General features: G+C 40.3%; 2 protein-coding genes across 5 annotated transcripts in view; one reads left to right on the top strand and one right to left on the bottom strand.

Annotated features, from left to right (window-relative positions):
* RAPH1 (Ras association (RalGDS/AF-6) and pleckstrin homology domains 1) overlaps positions 1-24056 on the top strand; it is a 178645-nt gene that overhangs the window by 6000 nt on the left and 148589 nt on the right. For all 4 annotated transcript variants that reach the window (XM_015868252.2, XM_015868251.2, XM_015868246.2 and 1 more), the window contains exon 2: positions 1735-1831. The gene's annotated coding sequence lies outside the window, so the exon portion shown is untranslated. The remainder of the gene's footprint in view (positions 1-1734; positions 1832-24056) is intronic.
* CTLA4 (cytotoxic T-lymphocyte associated protein 4) lies at positions 4142-8409 on the bottom strand. Its single transcript, XM_015868257.2, has 4 exons — positions 8169-8409; positions 6669-7019; positions 6098-6207; positions 4142-5250 (listed from the first exon to the last, which is right to left on the bottom strand). The coding sequence occupies exons 1-4, from the start codon at positions 8224-8226 to the stop codon at positions 5152-5154; spliced, it is 618 nt and encodes a 205-aa protein (XP_015723743.1). The 5' UTR covers positions 8227-8409; the 3' UTR covers positions 4142-5151.

The raw sequence follows: 24056 nt of genomic DNA, 5'->3' as shown, positions 1-24056 counted from the left end.
TTAAAAAGTGCTTTTTCAAAACAAAAGCCAGAAGAAAATAAAAGAGAAAAAAAAGTCAGTGAAGAAACTGAGAAATTTTTATTCAACTGTAACTTCACAATCTCTAAAACTGTTAATTAAGACATAAAACCACAACTGTGGTTAAGACAGCTGTCTTTGGAAATTGAGAGAAATCTCAATTTTAAAAGTTAAAAAAGAAAGAAAGGAATTTAAAAAAACTGTGATGTTTTTAGTAGCTAATAACTTCTACTTCATGGAAATATTGTCACACCAACAAAAATAGTTCATGATTCCAAATGAAGTTTTGTTGTCTACCTGAACTCTTGCTTGCTCTGGCTCTTGAGCTTAAAAAAAAAAATAAAAAAAAATTATTAAACTAATTTCTGGGGCAATTTTTTACAACCATTCCACCCTGACTTACTAAGATCTTCTATCTTCAAGTTAATATCTTCAAACATGACACAGTTCCCCAACATTCTTCTTTGATATGCAAAATAAAACTACCCTTAAATAAGGCCATTCTTTTATCACACAAAACAGTCAAACAAAATGATAACAGTCACTTAAGTGCTGAGTGTCTGAACATAGAAATACGGGAATAATCACAGACAAGTGCTCAGGAATCTGCAGAATCAACAAAGTATGGTGTAGTGTATTTGTGATTCTTTCATCTTTCCCTACAGCTCAACATTTTTTTGAATTTAACCTCTTCCTTCCACCCCCTTTTTCTTCCCCATTCCTAAGCCTGCACTCAAAATTGCTTTCTGTTCCCAGGAAATGTAGAAGCTCCACAGTGTAGCTTCAAACGAGCACTCTGTTTACAAACGTCAAGAATACATTGTTTCTAGTAATGCATGAAACCATCTGCTGTACACCAGCCTTCTTTGGTTTGGATTTCATGACATAACTCTTGGCTACATCATATGATTCCTATTTATGTCTTTCCCTTTAGAAGCAGAGCTGTTTAGTCATGGTTCAAATTATTCCCACCATGGGGCAGATTGGTGCTTTTTTTTCCTCCTTTTTCCAGGGCTCTCTCCTCATTAATAGTTTTTCTCTAGTAAAAGAAAGAAGCCAGTCTTCAATGAGTGTTGCCTCCAAACCTTGCCACAGCTCCCCCCACACAAATACTCATACTTTTTAGAGCTGCAATGTTTAAAGTTAATATTCAGACAGGAAATGCATTAAGCTAGCTAGAAGTTACTTGGTCAGTAAAAGTGTTTGTTATTGAAAAAACAAACAGGAATTAGGTCTGGGTGCATCCTCAGCAAAGTTCAGAATGTAAGAAGGATAGGAACGGGATTAGCCTGAGCTAGAGGGCCCAAGGATCCTTATTTTTATTTTTATTTGTTATGAATCTGTGGAAAACAGGATAACTGAGTTTTCCCAATTGATCTCGAGGCCTAACAAGGTAATAATTTCAGATTCACATGCTCATCCACAGAGTGGAAAGTCTGAATATTTCACAGGAAAATCTCCAGTGCTAAAGCGATAGACAACTCATTGCCTACTCATAGAATAGCCAAGTGGGAAGCTCTTGTCACATGCTTGATTCATCAACTAGGACTCTTATAATTGCAAATGGCAGGGAGAAAAATAGCTCATATAAAAATCAGATGAAAATGAAAGTAGAAGATCAGTGTGTGTGCATATGCTGTTTTCTTTGATGCAGACAAGTATACATGTGAATGTCCACACAGATGCAGCCAGAAACTCACTGTTTCTGTTTCTCAGACAGGTTGATCTTTCTTCTGTCTGGGCAAAGTGGACATCAGGAGATACTCTTCCTTAACCTCACCAAGAAACACTGTCTCATTACTTGTCTGTCCAGGTAAGATATTTGGTTATGTTTTTAAAATCCCTGTTCTAATGAGCTGCAAATTCTTCTGAGACCAAATCCTTTGGCCTCTGCTCTTCATATTCTTCCCAGAGTCAGTATGTCTGTGTTACTGTATTCCCTGGGAGGTTCAGTGACTGAGTATACATGCACTCTTTATGTTGGTACTGCTGTATATATGATTTTCATAAGCAAGACACTCTCCCAAGTGTTAGAGAACATCACAGGGCTTCAGGGGAATGGAAATTCAGTGAGGTCTAAGCACTATACTCTTCAGAGCTGGATGCTGTATGGAACATACAGAGACAGAAAGGCAAAAATAACATCTCTGCAGACACCACTCATCTCTGTAGTACCAGATATAAATCATGAGAGTAATATGTCAATAGAATATGAACTGAAATCCTACTTTGGTCTTCAATGCCATATCTGCTTATGGAAGTGCACCTATTACTCTGCTAGAATATTCAAAATGAGAACCTGACTTAGAACAAAAATGGTAATGCATGTCTAGTATCACTTAGCTCAGGGAAGGCTGCTACAGTTGTAAGGAGAGCCAGAGAAAATTCAGAAATGCAAAAATAAAAGGATGTTGGAAAAAGTCTTGGTTGAAAGCTACTCAGAATAAAGAAATTTTCAGAGCAGCCAGAGAATTTGAACAAAGTCATTTCCAACACAATATTTAATAAATATCAAACAGGGAGTTGTAAATGGCAGAAGCACAAAATGCTTCTATTGCTATATATGAGATAATTTTTTCTACTCAGGTGTCCCATAATCTTCACCTTTTGACTAATTTAGCAGCCTGTAGTTTTCTTAGGTCATAATTCTCCACTGATCATTACAGTTTGAATGTCTTAGGGAAATGCTGTTGCACTGAGAAGGATTTGTACCATTGGCTGCAGAAGGCCCAACCATGGTAGACTTACCTGTCAGTAATGAATGTGAACTGGAACGTACACAGATTCCGTGTGGTAACACGGGTCCATGGCCAGTTGGGGTCAGACGTCATGAGATGGTTGATAGGGACCCGAAGTATCCCTTTATGCAGGAGGGACAGATTTGGAAGATTATTTACTTGAGGTGCTTTTAGATTGCTTAAGAAAAAGAATCATTTGGTTGTATAGAAATTGTCAAAGAAGAGAAAAAAGAAGAAACAGTTCCTGACTAGGAATAATACACGATTCGGGGAATATCCGAGCTACTGCTTCCTGTAGTGGAAAAAAAAATATCGCCCTGAACTTTTGCTTTACCAGAGTAAATTCACTGGAAAATTTTACAGCTCCAGTGAGTGGATATGTGGGTCAAGTATATTTTTGCCAGTCACAGAACACACTTAGTAGGCTGCAATTGAATAGGCAGAAATTTGTTCATCTTGTAGTGTGGTCACCTCACAGGTGATCTTTGGCAATTTGTAAGCCCCAAAACACCAGATCAGTGGAAAATTGGGGAAAATCCCAGACTGATGACAGAATAATAAACACCTTCAGGAAAAGGTTGTGTCACCTGGTACTACTTTTACTTAGTGTTCTGCAGTTGTAGGTGAACACTGAGAAAGCAGTTGGCACCTTCAGACATCTGAATTGGTGACAAATTGAGAGTGTGAATGTTTCTTTGTACATTGGGAGCTCATACAAGGTGAAAGGGAAAAAAGGGAAAAGCTAAACGAAGGAGCAACGAGATTTAGTGTTATACTGCCACTGCAAGAACCTGCTACAGTGGACTGTGAGGATGTGATTACAGTTATGGAGCCAAGAAGATGTATTCACAACTGTTAAACAGAGATATAAACTATCATGTTTTGGGGCTGTAAGGTGAAATTTTATGGCAAAGAGTTAAAATAGTAGATAATATGTGAGGAGACTCAAATGGTTTTTAAGCTCCATAAACCTTGTTTTTATCGGGTAGAATTTAGTGAGCTTTGAAGAGGTGCAAAGAAAACAGGATTTGAAACTAGAACTAGGCTTTTGTTTGAACGGGTACAGGAGATGCTACCAAAGTTGACACAGTTACCTTCTGCAAGTAAGTAACTTTGCTGGAAGTGTAAAGGTGTTTAGTAACATCTCTCAATCACAACATGGCAGCTCTAACTAGACAAATTGAAGACTTGTCAGATTTTAATGGTGACATCTGAGAAGGAGAGCTGAGAAAGTTAAATGCTTCCATGAGCTCACAAGCTTCCTCAGAAGGGCAAAACATTGGGTCAGAGGGGAAAGGTTCATCTTGTCATCACTGCTTTCTAACATGTAGCCACTTCCTGTTGCTTCTGAGAACAGTGAATAAGAAATGAACTTGAATTTGGGCAAAGCTTCAAGATTTTTATTGAATGATACGTAACTAATAAACAAGATTATACACTGTCTGTATTTTCATGGAAAATAGATTCAATTAAACACATGACATATTTCTGCCTCTTGGATAGATGCTAATTTAGCATTTGTAAAACTCAAGGCTCCAGCAGAGCTGGAACATCCTTCCAGCAACAGCCCCAGAGGTCTCCTGCTGGGCAGCCTTTCTCTCCAGCTGTGCTGTCAGCACTGCCTCAGATATCGTCGATGTTAATTCCAGTACAGCACTGCTGAGACATAGTGCCAGAGAAAGGCTGACATCAGGCTTTTAGAGCAGCAGTATCATCAGTGCCAGCCTACAGTGATGCCTTCATGGAAGCACAGAGCACTTATGCAAGAAATTGAACCAATAAATAGCACTACATAGAAACAAGACAAAATTCGTTTGTGCATTAGTGTGCCCTTCTGCCTCTTCCCCTTAGACCTGTAGGATTAACTTTGCAATGATACAAAAGCCTCTGTGGTAATAGTGTTTGGATTTCAGTCAAACGGTAGACATGGCACAGTGTGACAATAAGATGTTCAGCTGCAACAGCAATATCTCTTAATGCTATACATATATATGTATATTGAGAGACTACATATTGGTACAATACAACTCAAGAAATCAATGGCCTAACATAGCCATTTATATGTGACAGGGTTAACCGTGAAATATTAATGCATAAACTATTTATTCTCCTCCAAACTATAGAAGTTACAAAGAATATTTTCTCTCTTTACGGTATACCTTTGTAATAGAATCATAGAATTACCCAGGTTGGAAAAGACCTTGAAGATCATCAAGTCCAACCACAGCCTAACCAGTACCCTAACTCTAAAAACCCTCCGCCAAATCATATCCCTGTGCACCACATCCAAACGGCTCTTAAACAGATAATAAGACAATACATTTTATTACTTTGACTTAAGTCAATTAGCAGATTCTCCATTCCAGCTGGGAAACAGTCTCTCCATCTCCTTGTTTCAGTTAACAGTGATGTGAAATGGAATCACCTTTTTCTCTAGCTTTTCAGAAGGCATTTTCACATAGACCCCAGTAGTGAGACGTCTTCTTCTCTGGATCTGTAAGATGTGGGAAGAGGGGAAAATAAACAAGTGGTCATCTCTCTTTGCAGAAGATCTATTAAGAGGACTTGAGGGAGAATCAGGAGTTAAAGGGTTCATTTAAGAAAAGATAGAGTCCTGCTATTCAACTAGCACTTTGAAGAGACTCTTATTAGTGTCCAGCGTTGGCTCAAAACTGATTGTTTACACCAGACTTTTTCATTCAGCTCCTAGAGACAAGAGCAGATTGAAAAATATGGGACAGGAATAATATTTTGGTTTATGCTTTGACATCAGTTTTATTTCTACAATCCAGACTCCCATTGGAAGCAGCAGACAGATTTATGTTTCTTATGCCTTTGTCTTATGCAGAAGTTTCTAGCTGTGAAGTTAAATATACTGTAAGTTACAATTCCCTCCTGCCACAGGGGGAATCTTCTTTGCATTTGCTTTGCATGGAGATAAACAGTGAGGAAAGTAAAAAATCAAATCCTGGGATTTTATGTGAATCAGCCATGTGAAATCAGAGTACACCTGAAGATAGTTGCCTTTGATACTAGACATATCCAAGACTCTAGCCTGTTTTAAGTCCCCAAACCTAAGCCAAGAATCAGTTCAGCTGACGTAAGTTGACTGTTTTCTGCCACTCTGGTAGCACAATAGAGCCATAAACAAATTTAAATAATAAGTCCAGAAAGTTCTCCTTTTGCATTATTGCATCAGTACTGCACTGCCCTAGTAAAATGGCACCAGAGCACCCCAGTGCATTTGTTCCCAACATTCTCTCCTGTTCTCTTTCCTTTCTCCTTGTTCTTGGCACACAGAGGGTATTATTAGCAGGACAGGGTGAGTTGATGGGACTTACCACTTTGCCCACGACAACAGCTGAGATGATGATGCTGTAAAGAAAGAATCCTGAAGCAGTAGATCCTAATACCCAGAGATACATGGCAGTGTCTGGACAAGGTTCTGGATCTAAAACATATCATGTTACACAATTCATATCACATATAGGCATCATAAAGAAGTCCCTGGAGTCAAACATTAACACCCACGCTGCTTTTCTCTACCATTTACTACCCCAGGATAATATCCTGCCCACTCAAACTCCAGTGAAAATAGGTTTCATGTACAGAAGAACAGACACTTCACTCTGTGCTGTTTTTGCACTAACATTCCTAACTTCCAGGACACAACATGTATGCTATATGATATTGCAAATGCTGTCATCCATAAGTTGCTAAATACATTGCATGTCTATGAATACACCTGTGTTAGGTGTGCACAGGGAGACACTGATGGAATAAAAGCATGATTCTCAAGGCCTGAATCAGTGTTCAGCCTTGCTTCCTACAAACAGCGCTCTGAAGATCTGAGACATACAGCAGCATTTGTAAGCTGGGAATATCAGAATGCTGGAAAGCTGCTTGGCTTACCAATGACATAGAGTTGAGTCCCATTTCCCTTGTTCATGAAGTACGGTGGAGGGTACATCCGCTCCATCTTGCAGACATAAAGACCAGTATCATTAGCTTGCAGGCCTGTGAGAGTAAGGGTCACGTTGTTTCTGCTTGGGCTGACATGGCACTGAATAACATCTTCCACACTGAACATTTTAAATTCCGTTGTGTAGGTTGAAGCACAGATTTCAGTGAACTTATCACCTGTCTGTTTGAGCAAAGTCACTCTAATTTCCTTTGCATTCCCAATGTGCTTGTAGTTACACACCAAGCTGGCAACTCCTTGCCTGTTGGCCAGTACTATTGCTGGCTGAGTCACTTCCATTACTGTAAGGAAGCAAAGAGCATCGTGGTAAATGAACAGCCAAGAAGTATCTGCAGTTATATCATACTTTACTTGAAACCTGTACTATAAGAAGGGAGTCCTACCACCTCCTGTCTTCCATGGAAAACTCCTAGAAATGCTCCTATATCCTTAAAATAAAAAAAGAGCAAGCAACCCTTCAAGACCACAATTAATAAAAAGACTGCATTAATATACTGAAAAATACTGACATGCTTTCATTATTATAAGTGATATTAGAAATCTCAGCAACTGTTTGCTCCCAAATAGTAACTTGACCACTTACTGCAGCAATGACCTGTGAGTTTCAGTTTCCTTCTGAATGCACAGTTTTAGATGTGAAAAAGAAAACAAATAAATAGGCTTCAGATGGTAAAGATGAACTTTGTAATTTAAAATTAGGAATTTAAAACCATAATTTCTACCTGGCAGAAATAAACATATTGCCATTTAGAAAGCAACGGATTGACATCCTGTTCAAAACATAGAACAGAATCCTTAGGGTGGTAGTAATACTGAATAGAAACTCTGTATTTTTTGTTCCTGATCTTTTTACTCCAGCTCTTCCCAAGTTACTGGATAGCAACGGTGTATATTCTAAGCTACAGTATAGCAACACACAGCAAAGCCCAATAAACATTCCACAAAAAATCTCCACAAATCTTAAGGGGAGATTGGTACACCATGTATGTCTCCACAGGCTGTTTTCTACAACTGCTGTACTCTGTCCCTCAACATGAAGAAGAACTTATTTTTGCTTAAATAAGCTGTGAGGGCTCAGTATTTTTTATTCAGTTTTGTATTAAAACAGGAATGGGAAGGAAATGAGTAAAATCTCTCAATTCTGTCAAACATCTACCTCCACTTTGTCAGCTGCCAACTTTGCTCACAAGGCCTGGTTTGTCAAAATATTTCTTCCTTCATAAACTGCTCTGAGTCCTGCCCAGTCTCTCTGCAGATGCCTTAGCTCTGAAGTCTGTGTCTGGTTTTCCAGACACCTCTCAAAGCCCCAGACCTCATTCCCAGACTGCCCTATGGGAGATCCCATGTCATCTCCTCTTGTACCCAGTCCCTGTCCCGCATAGATGTGAAAAAGAAATTGTAAACACCCCCAGCCTCCATCATCTACCCACCTTTGGCAGTGGCAGTGGCTGCACAGAGAAAGCTCACGGTGACCCATGCTGAGAGCATTCCTGCACTGGAACAGATGTTGAAGGATCTGAAAGTATCTGATGCCTTCAGACTTTAAGACAAACTGGAACTCTCAGGACTGGAAAAAAGGTAACGCCTTTCAGGATACTGAATCTTCAAAATGTTTGAACCCACACAGAGTCAGTGTGTATTTATATAGCTGTGATCCCAGATGCTGTGCCTGAAAGTAATATGAAGCTTTGTTTTGGTTTTACGAGAAAGGAAATAGTAGGTGTGATCAATACGTTCGTAGGTAACCTCAAACAGCATGAACAAAAACAACTATTCAGCAGATGGAAAATATATATTCAATCCGAAACTGCCATCCATCCTTTGAGAACTGGGGGAAGAGAGGTGATCATCCAATAGAGCAATTCAGGCCCATTAGTGCAGCTTACTTACAAATCGTAGCGTTTAAAATTCTAGCAGTCATCAGTTATTTCCTATTAGGACAACACACAAAGAATTATTTCTGCCTAACGTGACACAGTGAATCAGTGCAAGCTAGCCTGTTTATTGAGGACTTCCCTCCCCCTCCAATATCTTTATTTCCTTTAACATTAGTGCTTTTGATGTTTAAAAACTCCTGCCCCCTTCAAAATACTGATTATGACTGCAATGGCTTCATCTTTTCATACTAACAATATGACTTGGATCACAAACCAACTTCTGTACTTCTAAGAAAAAAAAATTATATATCTAGGATTATAGCAAACGGCTTCCACCTCTGTACAGCACTTTCTCTACCTAGAGGCTTTACTGCCCAAGTATACTGAGATCAAAAGATGAAAAACACTATAGAAGCTTTGATTATTGGTATTTTTGCTTAGAGAACTTGCCCCATACCAAATCTCGGTGAAATAATTTTCACCCAGAGGCATTTTAAAAGTCGTATCTTAAAAAAAAAGTAAAAGTCCTTGTACTTTTTTATGTGACAGCCTGTCACATCCATGAATCATTGCCTAAAGAATTCCTTAAAAATAAGCTACTCTGATGTTCATCATTCTTTTTTTTCTCCTCTACTTTGAGAAGCTCTTCTGGAGGATGCTTCATCATTTGCACATTAATGAAGACCAGCTTCTGGACTGTGACCTAGAAAAACTGATAGCATTAGTTCTTGAGCAGCAGCCTGCTCAGTCCAAAGATACAGGATAAATATTTGATCTCAAAAATCACAGATATACTTAATTATATAAATAAAATGCTTCCATGTTTAGGTGATAAAACAATTTTTAATGACAAATTCATAGCCACTTTGATTCCATTTAGTATTTAAAAACAGCATTGAAAATAGAACTGAAAATAAATTAAAAAATGTGACTCTGGGAAAATGGAAAAACTGCACCTAAATAATGAGTCAGGCCTGTATTTTATTACTACTTTTATTAGCTTAAATAAATGTTATCAATAAAGTTAGTATTAAATAAATGCTATTGCAATATTACTTAACAGAATATCAAAAAGATTAATGGCATGAAGTTATCAGGTTGTGCCTGATGTTTTCAAATCTAGAGTAGTAACCATATTACCTATCCTATGTATCTCTTTAGCTTGGGCTTTGTGTGCAGAAAAATAAATGATGCACTTGGGCCTCATCATTCATAATATAACCACTAGATAATTGACTGAGGCTGCAAATTGATGGTACAATTATCCAGTAAACATTTGGAAAGGATTTCCATGTGAAGCTCTGTGCTTACTGTCCCGTATAACCACCATACAGCTGAGCACTGAACCAGGCTCCCCAGGGTAGTGATCACAGCACAGAGCTTGCCAAAGCTCAAGTGTATGGACAGTGCTCTCAGATATATGGCCAGATCTTTTGGGTGGTTCTATGTGAAGCCAGGAGTTGGGCTTCATGATCATTATGGGTCCCTTCCAACTCAGGATCTTGAGTTTATATTGAGTAGATACCAGATCAACGGTGTAGCAAAACGATATTCCAAATAAGCCTTCTCCTTCAGTGTTCCTTTCCTTCTAAGTTATGGCATGATTCCAAGGTCTTTGTTACCAAATGAGTTCCTCCCCAAAATCCACAAAATCTACAAGAATGGTCAGGGAAGCCTTTTCTCTCTACTCCTCTTCTAATTACCCTTCAGCTGATGAAGGCTCTGGATTTCTGCTTAGTCCACCTTCCCTGTACACCATATAGGCTTTATGGTCTACAGCCAAACAACCTGGCTAACTTAGTTACTGATGCTTGCCTGTGCAGTGTGAAATCTTGCCACTCTGGCTTCATCTTTCAAACTCTTTTTCTACCATCTTTTCACTTTAACTGGAACCTGATACCTGGCCTAGGGTCAGGGCAAGAGGGTGGGTCAAAGAAGAGCCCTTCCTTTGATGTTGAGATTCAGAATATCTTTCAAGAAGGATGTGCCTCAGGCTAAGTACAACAGCATGTGCTTTGCAATTGCCATGTCCAAGATTTCAGATAGATCTTTCTTTTAACGCACATGCTTATATTGTCATACTCTTCTCTTTTCTCCCGGGAGTAACATTAAGTCCCAGGTCAGAGGAAACCTTTTCACTCTACATATGCTTCCATAGTAAAGAGTCGGGACAGTGGAGAGGACTAAGTGCTTTGCAGAGTTAAGCTTCAGCCTTAGCTGAGGAATCATCTGGTCTCACAACATCTGTGAACTTAGCATAGAGAAGGACATTAATTTACGCTGAACACTAGACTGCAGTACTATATTGCAATTAAGTTAAATAACTGGGTTTCTCATCTAAGCTTCTTTGTCTTTTCGTGTTAGTTATTCACATTTAAATAATCTCAACTGCTTCTCATCATTGAAGACTTGTTAGGGCAAATATTCTACTGATGCCCTATCAGAATTCCCATTGCAAAATGTTATTATTCACTTTTTTTTTTTTTTTTCACAGAAAGAAATTTCTTCACATTGTCTATGTTTTTTCTTCTCTGACAGGAACTTTAAAAAGTTCTTCATGAATTGCTTGAGATGTAATGGAGACAAGAAAAGCTTATCATTTGCATAAGTATCTGGTTTCAGGATATTTTGTTAAACTCAGAATGTGAGATCATGTCCTACTATGTTAAACAGTTCACGTTTTTACCGTGTTAGTTTGCCACAAACCTATCAGGGTTTTGAAGTGCATTGTCATTTGAAAAAAATCCAGACCTCTAAATGGTATAGCTGAAGAAAAAAAAAAAAAAAAAAAAAAAAAAATCTTTTTCTACAAGATAATAGGTAAAGAGAAAAGGAAATAACACCGTAACTGGAAAAAATACTGTTTCATTACCATGAAAGGACTCAGACAGATTAGTGTAAGTAAAGCCCTAGATATGACCAAGTTTGGTGGATCAGTCTTTGTTCCTGAAAGAACCACAGCTCACATCATCAAACCACTGATTTTTAAATCTTTCAGAACTGTGGCCTTTCTGACAGCTCCTAACTTGGATTTGCAGATGCTGATCTCTTGCCCTAAGCCCATGCCCTCAGCAGACAAGCAGAGGCAAGGACAGCTCTGACTGAGGAGCTCTCCTGCCAGTACCTCCCAAGCAGTTGGATTTCTTGTGTGCTTTTGCTGAACAGTTGACAGGCCAGAAGGATTTGAGGCATATGCAGATGAGCGAGAGTTCTTTTTCCTTGTGCTGCAGTAGTTGGCACTTCCTTCTTGAAGTCTAAGCTTTGTTTCCCCTACTGTGACTTTATGAAGTAGTCCTTCCTGAAATTCAGGACATCAACAGTTATCAAATGGGGGGAAATTGGTTACCAGTTTTCAATGCTAACATCTGAAAGTAAACCAGTTAGGCATACCCAGTGATTAGCTGCTACTACAGAGACATGGAGAAATACTGGAGATGTTTTACTTCTTTTTCCCCTCATTTCTTAAAATATTGCAAAAAGGAAAAAGCAGCTAAAGACAGCTGTATTCTGACAGTACAAAAGTTTGCATTTAGGAGGAGACAGAAGAAAAAAATTATTACAAAGCTTAGGTGAAGGTGTTATGAGGAGTGTTGTTCTCAAAAATGAGTTGCCTAAGAAATATTTTGAAGGGACAGGTGTGTGTATTTCACATGTAGTCCATAGCCTAAGATTCTGCTTCCAGTTTTCACAGTGCTAATTATCCCCTGTTGTGTTTTGTTGTTATGTTCTGTTTTGTTTCAAAATTTTATGCCATTTCAAACCACAAGATCAAAGCAGGACTCCTAGTAAACCTCAAATTAAACCTTTACATTCAACGTTTATCAAGCAAAGCGCTGAAAAAAATTTACATAAAGGAGATAGCGCTCCAATTCAGCCAACATACAAAAAATCAAAATATTTGAATGACCAGAGATTTGAGGGAAAAAAAGCATATTCTGTAGCTCACAGTGGGGAGATCTTTTCAAATCCAAGGGATGGCATGGAGAACATTTGAAAGCACTTCTGAGTTAACAATATGCAAGTAATGAAGATCATCTTTGCCAGCTGAAGTCTGGATGCCATTTCTAAAGAGTGAATTAGAGCTGATAGAATGGGATGGAAAAAAAAAGAAATGAAATGAAATGAAATGAAATGAAATGAAATGAAATGAAAGAGACTTAGTAATGTACAGAGAGAGTGAGAAGTTGTTCAGTGTGACAGATTCACAGTAACATTTTGAATACTTAGTAGTGAGACAGTTTGTCAGGGCTTGAGTAGTGGATGTTTCTGCAGTCAAGAGGTGACTTGGGATCACAGGTAAAGGCTGCAAAAGCTATTTTCTTGCACTGAACGGCCCTTACATTCATACTGATTTACCTCTGCAGTGTCTTGGAAGTAAAACATGGGTTTCTCTTCCCACTGACACAGTCAGAAGTTCCATATTCTGTCTGGGAATGAGCTACAAGTCTGGGACACCTATAGCAAACAGCTTCTGCATGGAAGTCTCAAAGGGTCAATGTGAAATAAAAATAGGGAAATGAGAATGTCAAGAGAGAAAATAATACTCTGGGGAGAAATATGAGTGGATGAATGAGTGAAGCATTTACATAACCCTTCAGGGCTTCCAAGACTGTTAAGGTAGGAATAAAACATATTCACAGACAAAACCTTTTTAGAAGCCAATTACAAATAAAAACGTATAGTAGTAAAGTCCAGATAGTGTATCACCTGCATCCCCTTCAATAATGCTCTTTAATATGTACATTACAGGGCAAAGTGGCACAGAAACAAACAAACAAACAAAAAAGAATAGTGTTTTTATTACAGATCATTCACCTGGTGCTTTGTCAGAGAACCTGTTTCAGAAAAAGATACCTAAGATCTAAGTTATGATGCATAGACCATCACTTGTTACTGAAGTTTTACAGTGATATGTGCAAGGCTTGTAAGTCTGCATTAGAATAAGTGTTAAATAATAGGCTAGAGGCTCTGGAAAACAAAGGGAAAGAATTTCTGGCAGAGGCCATTATAATAAATACCAGACTTTTCAAGATTCTTCATGTTTTTGAAGTGCAGCAGCAAAAAAAAAAATAAATAAATGTCATCCTGTAACCAAGATGTCTCTGCATGTGGGATACTGTAGCCAAGTGTTGTGCAGTAGGAGTCAGTGAACTGAAATCAGGTCCTGCATCTCCCAAAATTTCTCAGCAGCGGGATTTGTTGCTCAACCCACTCTTTAGCACAAAATCTGGTCTCATGTACAAAATCATAACCTTGTGTTAGTAATAACTTGAACTTCTGCTGTCCTCACTAGTTTAGAATCACAGTTTTAGAACTTAACAACTCCAATTTCCTGAAGTCCACACTAGGCCTAAGTATGAAAACAAAAAACTGATATGTCATAGAGGCCAGATATGCAAAGGGAGGCTTAGTCTTTCATTAACCAAACTAATAGCTTGAAAAAGCTGGCAAGCCTTTACCACTCTGCTCAGAAGTTTTTTCTTACTCTACTTGTTTACTGACATATTGCCACTCATTGCAAGCTTTATCTTTCCTCATATTCTTGGACAATCACATCTGTAGCAGCTCTCAGAGCATTGAAATAATGTGCTTCTTCACAGCTCCAACTGCCTGCTCCAAATAAAATCACCTGCAAACCCAGCTAGGAAATCCTACATTTTTCATTTCACATCCAGTAACCAAAATAATTCTTAATGTTTTGGCCACAGGGGGAAGATACTAGAAAGTACAGTGGTGGGTAGTTTGATTGATATGGGTGCTAAAGAAGGAGACAATCAAGGAGATTTGCCAAGTAGTTTCTAGAGGGGAAAGAGTTTGTGAAAACAGAGCTGAAGAATCACTAAAAAGGGATAAAAAGGAAGATGGGCTTGTGGGTAACCCACCATGTGGGCAAGTTTTATTTCAGATAACAGTGAGATTGTATCTGGTGCATACAAAGAAAACAAATCTGTTGAATGTGGTTCGAAGAAAACCAAGTTTTACACCAAAAGGGAGGGAAATGTTTTGAATTTTATAATTTTAGAAGGGAAGGGAAGGGAAGGGAAGGGAAGGGAAGGGAAGGGAAGGAAGGAAGGGAAGGGAAGGGAAGGGAGGAAAGCGAAGGGAAGGGAAGGAAGGAAGGGAAGGGAAGGGAATGTGAAGGGAGGGTAATGGTTCGAACAGGTTGAAGGCAACGTGGGAAGGGAAGGAGGGAAGGAAGGGCAATGGAAGGGAAGGGGAAGGGAGGGATCACCAAGGAAGGGAAGGGAAGGTAGTGGAAGGAAGAAAGAAAGGAAAAAAGAAAAGAAAAGAAAAGAAAAGAAAAGAAAAGAAAAGAAAAGAAAAGAAAAGAAAAGAAAAGAAAAGAAAAGAAAAGGAAAGAGAAAGTTTTTAAGAAGCACATGTACAAATCTTCCTAAAGTTTTTTCTAACCCCTACCAAAAACATTTTTTCATTTCTAAATCATCAGCTCTGTTGCAAAGAAAATAAAGATGCCTTACAACTTGGCAGATTATCATATTTATCTTGGTTTTCGCCTAGAATTAGTACTAGGAAAAATGAGAAAAGATGTGAAGGGAACCCCTTGCAACAAGAGCAGCAGCAGTTAAACAGAACTTGCTTGAGAAAGTTTCACTTCCTAAAGTTTTCTGCTATGCTTGCTTGTTTAAGTGGCCATCATATTAACCTACTTTTTATGATTTTCAAATGTCAGCAACCAACTTAGGTTTTGTAAAAGAAGTGTTAAGTAGAAGGCCTGGTTCTCATTACTCTATGGATGTGAATGCATCAACAAATTTTGCTTCCGCAGTTTTGCAAGTAGCCTTGCTGCAGTATTACCACCTCTAGAATGAATTCAATTGCACTAGCTGTAGATATATCAGCCTGTAGTGTGCTAACTATTGCCAGCTGTCAAAAGTCATTGAAAATAAGTGGCTCCTCTGTGTCTCTTTAGACTACATGCACTGAGCAGGATGCAGTCTACTTCCATTCCCTTTCCTCCAACAGCTACAAAACTGTAGCAATGCCCATTTCTGTCCTGCAGGTGTTTAGCTTCAAATGATATTAAGGCCTTTGTTGTTGTTTTATTGATAACGGATCTTGAAACAGAATTATTTCATTTGCAAGCAATTTATTGGTCAGCTGCATATTAGGTCAGAATACACTGTGCTGGCAGATGTGGGCTTCGAAGGAGAGTGTAGCTATAATTTCTGTATATATTCAGGTGACTACAGTCACTAATTAGTGCTTTGCTAAGTTATTGGGACACGAAAGAGTTGGACTGCACAGGAGCATTCACAGGAGACTCTGAAGCCTCAAGAAGTTTGGATTTGCAAGCTGAACTGTTGAGGCTAACAAGGGGTTTTGTTTCTGAAAAGAACTACCGCTAACAAAAATTCAGGATGGGGGACACAAAAAATATTTTAGAGTTTTGGCCTGTACTATTGTATTCTTTGATTTCAAGAAAATAAAACCTACAAAACACTTCAGAATTTCCAATGGAATATTTATCAATGCCTTTTTCAAATTAATACATTGATTTCTTATTCAAAGCAATGTTTTCTTTCTAAAATCTCTGTTAATTTTAATAGTTGAACCATATTTGAATAGACACCATCTAAATGCAGCATTCTTGTTTTAGTTTTCAATTCACAAAAAAGAAAATCAAAGTTTTTTCCTTTCAGTCTGATTGAAACGAGTCCTTTTAACTTTCCAAATTTGCCAACGAAACACCAAAGAAATTAATTATTCATCGAGTTCCAATGAACACCCTTCATAAAATTTCTCAATTATGCAAACTAATCACCTTCCGGGAAATAGGTGCAGATCATCTTATGGTACAGGCTCACAACGTGACTCAATGCTTCTTCACTTGCACACTGCAATCCCCCTCACTAATTTGATTATTCAGGCTTTTGCCTTTTCTATGGTTTTCAGCTCATTTTCTCCCCATCTGCCACCATCAATCTCTGTTTTTCCTTTGCTTACAACAAAATATTCCTTATCTTTCAAGATATCAAATGTGAGATACCATCATGTAAGGGCAAAAGCAGCCAGGACTGCAAAAATGTTGAATGACAATGATTTCTCACAAAGCTGCTGGTAAAACTTGCTGTCACTCCAGCAGTTGCAGCAGAAAGAAAGGGCCTGTGGCAGGGTGCTGGCACTGCAGCCTGCACCTTGTGCTAGGAGCCAAGCAAGCTGGTGTGAAGGGCCCACAGGCAGTGCAGGGCCATGGTTGTCAGGATGCCATGTAGGAAGGGGCTCTCCTGCCAGAGGCCTGGCCACTCAAGTGGACTTCCAGGGAGACATGGAGCAACACAGTAGAAATGGTACCCCAGATTGAGGGTCTGGAAGCAAAGGAGGAAAAAGAGGAAGCTTTGTCCCCTCCCTCTCTGCTTCCCCCTTCTCTGTACTCTGTGACTGCAGGTATTACATGAACAAGCATGGTGGGAAGTAAGGACTTCCAGCCTCCTTCTCATAGTCAAACAGCACTGTCCTGAAGTGAATTACAGTCTTTCCCTTCCCAGCAGGAAGAAGTGAGCCAATTTTTGTTTTTTGTTAGCTGCTGTTGTTCTGTAGCATTTGTATCTCTTTAGAAGGCACTGTCATCTTATTCTTTTGCTGTAGAATGTCAGTCAATGTCTTTGGGTAGGAAATTGCATTTTGTGTGGCTTAACTTCTAATGAATGTATCTGAAAGTTTGTCATTGTGCTCTTTAGCTGAAGGCAGCTTTAATTTGCATTGGCAATCAGAAGGTTTAGAGAAGAAGGCAGCCCCAGGGAACAGCTCTGTTTGTCAACACCAGGCCCCCTTCTGCCATTACACTGTGGATGCACAATTGGTTTAGGAGTTGCTGTGCTGCTTTTGAGCTGCTACAAGTTTCCTGTTGTGACAACAGCCTTGTGAGCAGCAGTACAAAGCCTTCCCTGCCAAGGGGAGGATTGACCTGCAATGAGTACAACTGTTAGGTGTGCTGCTGCCAGGGTTCACTTGTTGCCTGCTAAGCCAAAGTGCCTGTTGCACTCTTACTTCAGCTTTTCTCTCAGGTAGCCTAATACTGCTATAATTGTACAATAGTAGATTCATGGAGTTTACTGTATTTTTGAGTGTGATTGGAATGCGAATATTCTGCACAATGCCTGAATCTTCTGATCACCCCAAGAAGGGAGGGCCCTTATCCTGTGATATCCTGCGAGTATGTTTCCCCACCAGACTGATCCTAGGGAAGAGCATCTGCTGTCAATACAAGCAGGATCATTCTGACTCAAAAAGCCCCTCACACCATGCCTACCCCTCCTGTGTAGCAGCACTAGCACTTGTGCAACTGTGCAAGCTAAATCATTTCCCTGCTGAAGTTCATCCCACTGCCAAATTAATACAAGCATGACATAGAAAGAGGGTGGGCAGCTGGAGACCAGAGTCAGGCTTCATGGCACTGCCCTTTCTTGGTGTCAGGTAAAGCAGACTCTGGAAACATGGACTAAAAGACTATGTGGAAGAAAAGTCTCCTGGCAGTCAAAGCAAAGCTAGAACATTCCCTGTGGCTTTCCCTTCAATGGCAAACATTTCCTTTGTGTTTAAATCCTTTCTGAGTCTTGACTCACCAGCACAACATATATAGTATGTTTAATGTATAGTGAAGGTAATTAAATCCTAAATATGTAATCTGAGATACAGCTGAGCAATGTGAGTGCTGACAGCTTAGGGAATAAATGAATTGAATGAATATCTGAAATTGAAACTTATTTCTGCGTGGTTGCCTGGTGAGACACTTTAGATTTACTCAACTTTGACCTCTAAGGCCTCAAGCAACGACTGCAGTGGTAAAGTCTAAGAAGATGCCACATTTACTGTAACAGAAAGGGCTGAGGATGTGGCTGATTGAATGATTGCTGAGGGAAATATCGGTGGTACTGAATTTGGGCAGGGGGGTGTCTTCCATAGGTGTATCCTCACAGGTCATTCCGGAGAGTGGACATGGCAAGTGAACACAACAGGAGCTTAGACTTTTCACTGCAGCTCTGTGAGGTTAGAAGATATATCCTGCTGGATCATTTGCAGCTATGGGAATGAGAGAGATGTGAGGAACCCTGCTATTTGCCTGTGTGAGCAGCAGACACTGCTTTGAGTGTTTTCCTTAAGATACTTGTTCTGGAATGAGTGGCTCTGGGCTTCAGGAATACTCTGGCTGCATCCAAACCTGTTGTCCAGCAGCTGTGCCTTAGTGGTATTTGAATTAATAGTTCAAGTGTTAGCTATCAGCTTGCAGTCTACAGAAAGATCAGCAAGGCTCAGCCAGAAGTGATAGCAGGAAGCCCCAGGCATGAGCCATTGCTCCATTGGCAGGGTGGGGCAGCCAGTGCCCTTGCCAAAGGGCCCAGTGCATCTGAGCAAGGACATTACAGTTTAGCTCCATTTTAGCTGTCTGGATGCGGCCACCCAGTTTTGGGGGCTGCAGGCTTTTTCCAGGACTGTTCATGCACCTATTTCATTTACTAACAGACAGTAGTCATGCAGTCCAAAATGAGACTTAGCCACAGGGAAATGGTGCAGAGGGAACTTTTTATGCAAGCTTTCTGAGCAGATGTTCCTGTAACAGTGGGGTTTGGCACCCTGAGGCTTTATAAATAACTCACAAGATTCTCCTCTTCTAGGAAGAACATAACTCTTACATTAAAGAGTGGGCCTCAGATCTTAGAAACATCACTAGCTTTTTCCCTCCCTCACCCTTAAATTCACCCACACGTACATTCTTCACAGTCATAGCCTGGTCATCCTCACCATTGCCTCTGGGCTAGGTTTAGTAATCTCTGAATCCAGCATTTGTAAATAGGGCAGTGGGTGCTGTTCTCACACATGAAAAGGCAGTTGCTAACTACAGTAACTTGCCCACCCAATGCATGGGGAGAAGTTCTCTGTATGAGGGGGTGAATCTCAGTAGAATGTCTCTACGTGTTCAACTTCCTCAAAATAAATAAATAGATAGATAGACCTGAGGATAGTCAATTAGATACCAAACAAAAATTAACTTAAAAGCAAGTAAAACTGAGTTGAGTACCCACTGCTATTCTCATCAGACTCGTCAGAGCAGGGCAATACAGATCCTTATGCCTCTCCACTTTGGCAAGAGTTTTCTGTGTTGTCGTGCAATGTATTCTTAGAAAAGCATCTGCCATGCCTTCCTCAAGTATTCATTTCTCGCAAGCCCTCCCCCTGTTCTGTGTGAGAGCTGTAGGTTTGCATGAAGCATTGCTGTAAAACAGCTCCACCACAGCCAAATGTCACATAGAATGCACATGCTGCATTCTCAGAACCAGCAGCACTGCACCCTTGCAGGGATGATGAAACTCCCAGCGTGACTGTGAAACACACATGAACCAGTTCTTTCTTTTCAAACCGCCCTCAGCGCTGCTGGTTCTTATGTGGCTACTGAGTGGCACAGCTGGGTGCCCTGATAATATGTCCTCTGGAATGAATGTGCTCCTTATTTTTTCTCCTCCATACAATTTGCACCAAGCCAAGCAAAGCTGAAAGCCTTGTGCCCTTGTGAAGGTGACCGTTGTTATTGTAATCCACTACAGAGACATCCCAGACGTCCCCAGGTGGGGAGCAGAAGGCTCATTATGCCAGATGCTGCAGCAGGAGATAGGGAGATGCACTTCAGTGTCACAGGGACCAGCCCAGAGCTGAACAGACTCAGTCCTCCATGTTTGTTCTTACTGTTCAGGCATGGCAGCACCCTTCTCCTAATTCTGCTGCCAGGAAATGTTTTGTCATTACCATGCACTGCTCAACGCCACTGTCACTTTACCTCTAGGCTGTCAGTTATGGGGCCGAAGAAGCATCAGTGCGTGCTGGTGTGAGAACATCACAGATTCTCAGTAGTCTGGGAGTTAGAGGGCAGTGTGGGGAGTACCTCCTCTTCTGGGATGGTGCCATGTTTGGCTTGCACACGTTGAAGTGAGGAAGCATGTCTTTAAACCAGGAACAGTTGAGTAGATCATGCAAAACTTGTTCCTGGGTTTTGTGCCCTTAGGCTTTGCTGTTGACTGAGTCACTGCTATGGGGTAACTGTGTTGAGAGAGCTGTAGAGAACCTCCTGGAGCTTCATTTTGCATTCACAGAGAGGACTACCAGGCAGACCCCCCCTCTCCCCCCCCCGTTTTTTTTTCTTCTTCCTCACATGCACTTGTGTGGGAAACGTCCCAGTAAGATCTCTGCTACTCAGCCCAGAAAGCCACCACTTGCAAGAGCATTTTGTGCTTTCGGAAATGTATCACATTCCTAGAGACCCTTGGGAGAGGACAAATGAGATCTCAGCAGGAGTAGCATCTCCAAACTTCCTTTCCCACACAGTTCCCCTAGGCTGAGTTACAGGCTGCCCATGTTAAACAAGGATGCACAGCCCAGTGCATGCAGGGCTGGAGGTTTGCCAGCAGGGTTGTGCAGCTTCCAGCTCCAGATCAGCTTTTTCTTGCAGTAGTGCAGCTAGGTGCTTGGATCAAAGCTGATTCCCAAAATCTGTGGGGAGCTGCCAGTTCCCTCCAGGTATGCTTTTAAGGGCAGTGGGAGCATTCTGAAACAGCTCACAGGGGGATGCCAGCAGCCGGCTGTGGGTGTTGGGGCAGCACGTTTTGGCAGCCTCACCCGTGCTGAGGCCATGGAGGAGCAAAAGGAGATGGGAGTGCAATACATAATTCTCTGCAATTTTGGTACTACTGTGAAGCCCAGAGCTTTGCCATCAGCACGGCCTGTAAAGCGAATAAGAGCACGCTGAATCTTCTGGCTGAAGGGCTTGGAGAAGAAAAGCACGACCTCTCCAGCTTCTCGTGAGCACTTCTTGCCTCATATCCATGACTCAAAGGCTTCCATGCAAGTGTGAATCGTTTTTATTTTTTATCTGGGAACAGTGATGAAATGCTGTACAACCTCTGCAAGTTCAAAGGCAGGAAAGCACCTTACAGGGTATTTTTAATGTAATTTCAGTCCTTTAAAAACATTCCACCTGGTGCACTTTTGTCATAGTTATCAAAGCAAATAAACTTCTAGGCGTAGGGTACCCATGGTTATCTATTTAAAAAGAAGATAGTTCCCATTTTATTCTCAGAGCAAGAAAAGCAGCGGTGAGCATTATGTTTAGGATCGTATTCTGCATTTCCTCTCTTATTAGACATTCCTTTCAATATTTGTTTCATTTTGTTCCTTCTGTTTTATTTATCTCTTTATAGCTTAAGTGATATCCATGTTCAGAAGTGTAGTATGTTTAACATGATGTTATGATGTGGAATACTGATAGAAAAATTACAAAATTACAGAACCATGACAATTATTCGTAGAATCATAGAATCCTTTGAGATGTAAGGAGTCCACCTCCCTTGCAATGAACAGGAACACCCATAACTAGATCATGTAGCCTAGGGCCTGATCAAGCCTTGTCTTGTAGATCTCCAGGGGCAGGGCACTGACCACATCACTGGGCAAGCAGTTCTGATGCTTTACCACCCTCACTGTAAAATATTTTTTTCCTTATATCTAAGCTAAATCTACCCTCCCTGATTTGGAAACCATTTCTCCTTGTTCTGTCTCCACAGTCCCTGCTAGAGACACTGTCCTCTTCTTTCCTGTAGCTCCTCTTTAGATACAGAAAACCTGACATCAGGTGACCTCACAACCTTCTCCTCTCCAGTCAGGAACACTCCATTAGAACCTTCCTGGTTGTACAGAAAAGGTCCCACTGCTTTCTTCAGTGGGGCACGGAGGTCACCATAGCAGTTGGAGGAGCTGCAAGCAGTATTCTACTCCCCAGTGAGAAAAGACTGTTTCTTTTACAAACAGCCTGGCCTTGAATACTTCCAGGGATTGGAGAGCCAAAGCTTCTCTGCACAGCCTGTTCCAGCACCTCATCACCCTCACTGTAAAGATTCTCTTCCTTTAATCTAGTGTAAGCCTATCCTTTTTTAGTTTAAAGTCATGGACCCTATCACTACACTCCCTATTAAAGAATCTATATTTCTTGTAGGCCCCCTTTAGGTACTGGAAGGACACACGTATGACAGTGTGATAACTTTATGCTCTCTGTCCAGATCACTCTTCTTTTCCCACTGGTATTATGGACTAGGCCATTGACAGTCATGCAAGTGGGTAATTCGCTTAGAATAGTCAGTAGTTCAGGTGGTGAACCAAACAGAAGATACAGCGGAACACAAGAGATGGGAATGTTTCTCCCTGGGATCTGCCTAAGGCAGGCTGCTAGCTGAAGCAGATGTCTAAGGTTACTTTCCAGATCCCCTTTCAAATCAGCATAGAGAAATCATCCGTTTACCAGATGAAGTTAGATGAGATTAATCCTATTTCTTTAGGCTCTATCATAAGCTGTGACTGTTAACACATGACAGTAACTATCAATTGTAGAGCTAGATAAGATGTCTGAAATGCAGGTATTATTAACCATTCAGCTGAAAACTTAAAACGAAGTAAACGAAGTATTTAAGAAAATGGTGGAAAGAATTTCTGGTATAATTCTGGGACACAGACAGGACCTGGAATCAGTTTAGTACGAGCAAAAGAACATAGTTCAGAGAAGATCCAGCATCAGTATTTAATAACACAAAATTCACTAATCTTGCTTAGCTTAATCATAGAACCATAGGATCCTTAGAGTTGGAAGGGACCTTTAAAGGTCATCTGGTCTAACTCCTTTGCAATGAACAGGGACATGCACAGCTAAACCAGGTTAAGATGCAGATGCTATGAAAACAGTTATTTCAGAAAGTCATTACTTGTTATTTTGATCAAATGTTTCATGGAAACTGATCTAATACTCTATAGCAGTAAGACTAGCAGTCTAGCTCCAAGTTCTTGCTCTGCTGTAGATTACATGGACAGTAATGGGCCAATCACTGCCTTGAAACTTGCTGATGAGAAAGCAATGCAAAATGTCTACAAGTTTATGCAATTAACTTCTGACAAGTAACTTGAACATGTATAACGAGAGATGGTAAAAATGGACAACTGAGAATATAATTATCTAGCAGCTTCTTATGAATACCCTCTCCCATTTATACCAGGACCCCACAGAAGGAATATACATACTCACTAGGAACATTGTACATTTTCAGTTTTATTAGTTCTTTCAATTTTTTATTTCACAGGAGTACATATCAAGGTTTTCCTAATTAAAAACAAGAAAAATCAGTCAGGAATGTGCAGACAACCTGATGTGTACATGCCCGTTGTCTGCATAATAACGTCACTAAGGCATTCCATATACACACAGAAAACAAATGAATGCACAGGAAGAAAGAGTAGGAATGTGCTTCTGGCACCCGTGATTTGTAATAATAATTGCTGCTCTACACCGTGGTTTACATGTGGAGATTAAGTACCTGCCTAGTTACCAAACTATGCATATTAATCACACATTAATAACCCAACAGTGTGGCAGAACCAAGAAAAAAGAAA

Source organism: Coturnix japonica, chromosome 7, assembly GCF_001577835.2.
Source record: "Coturnix japonica isolate 7356 chromosome 7, Coturnix japonica 2.1, whole genome shotgun sequence".
NCBI classification, from domain to species: Eukaryota; Metazoa; Chordata; class Aves; order Galliformes; family Phasianidae; genus Coturnix; species Coturnix japonica.
This window is presented reverse-complemented; position numbering and strand designations above follow the sequence as displayed.

Bases quoted from the DNA above. Each gene is read 5' to 3' on its own strand.
- CTLA4 (XM_015868257.2), bottom strand. From the start codon at position 8,226: ATGCTCTCAGCATGGGTCACCGTGAGCTTTCTCTGTGCAGCCACTGCC. The intron at 6,208-6,668 runs GTAAGCCAAGCA...GATATGTTTTAG, and splicing joins GACTCAACTCTATGTCATTG to ATCCAGAACCTTGTCCAGAC. The intron at 5,251-6,097 runs GTAAGTCCCATC...CACATCTTACAG, and splicing joins CTGTTGTCGTGGGCAAAGTG to ATCCAGAGAAGAAGACGTCT.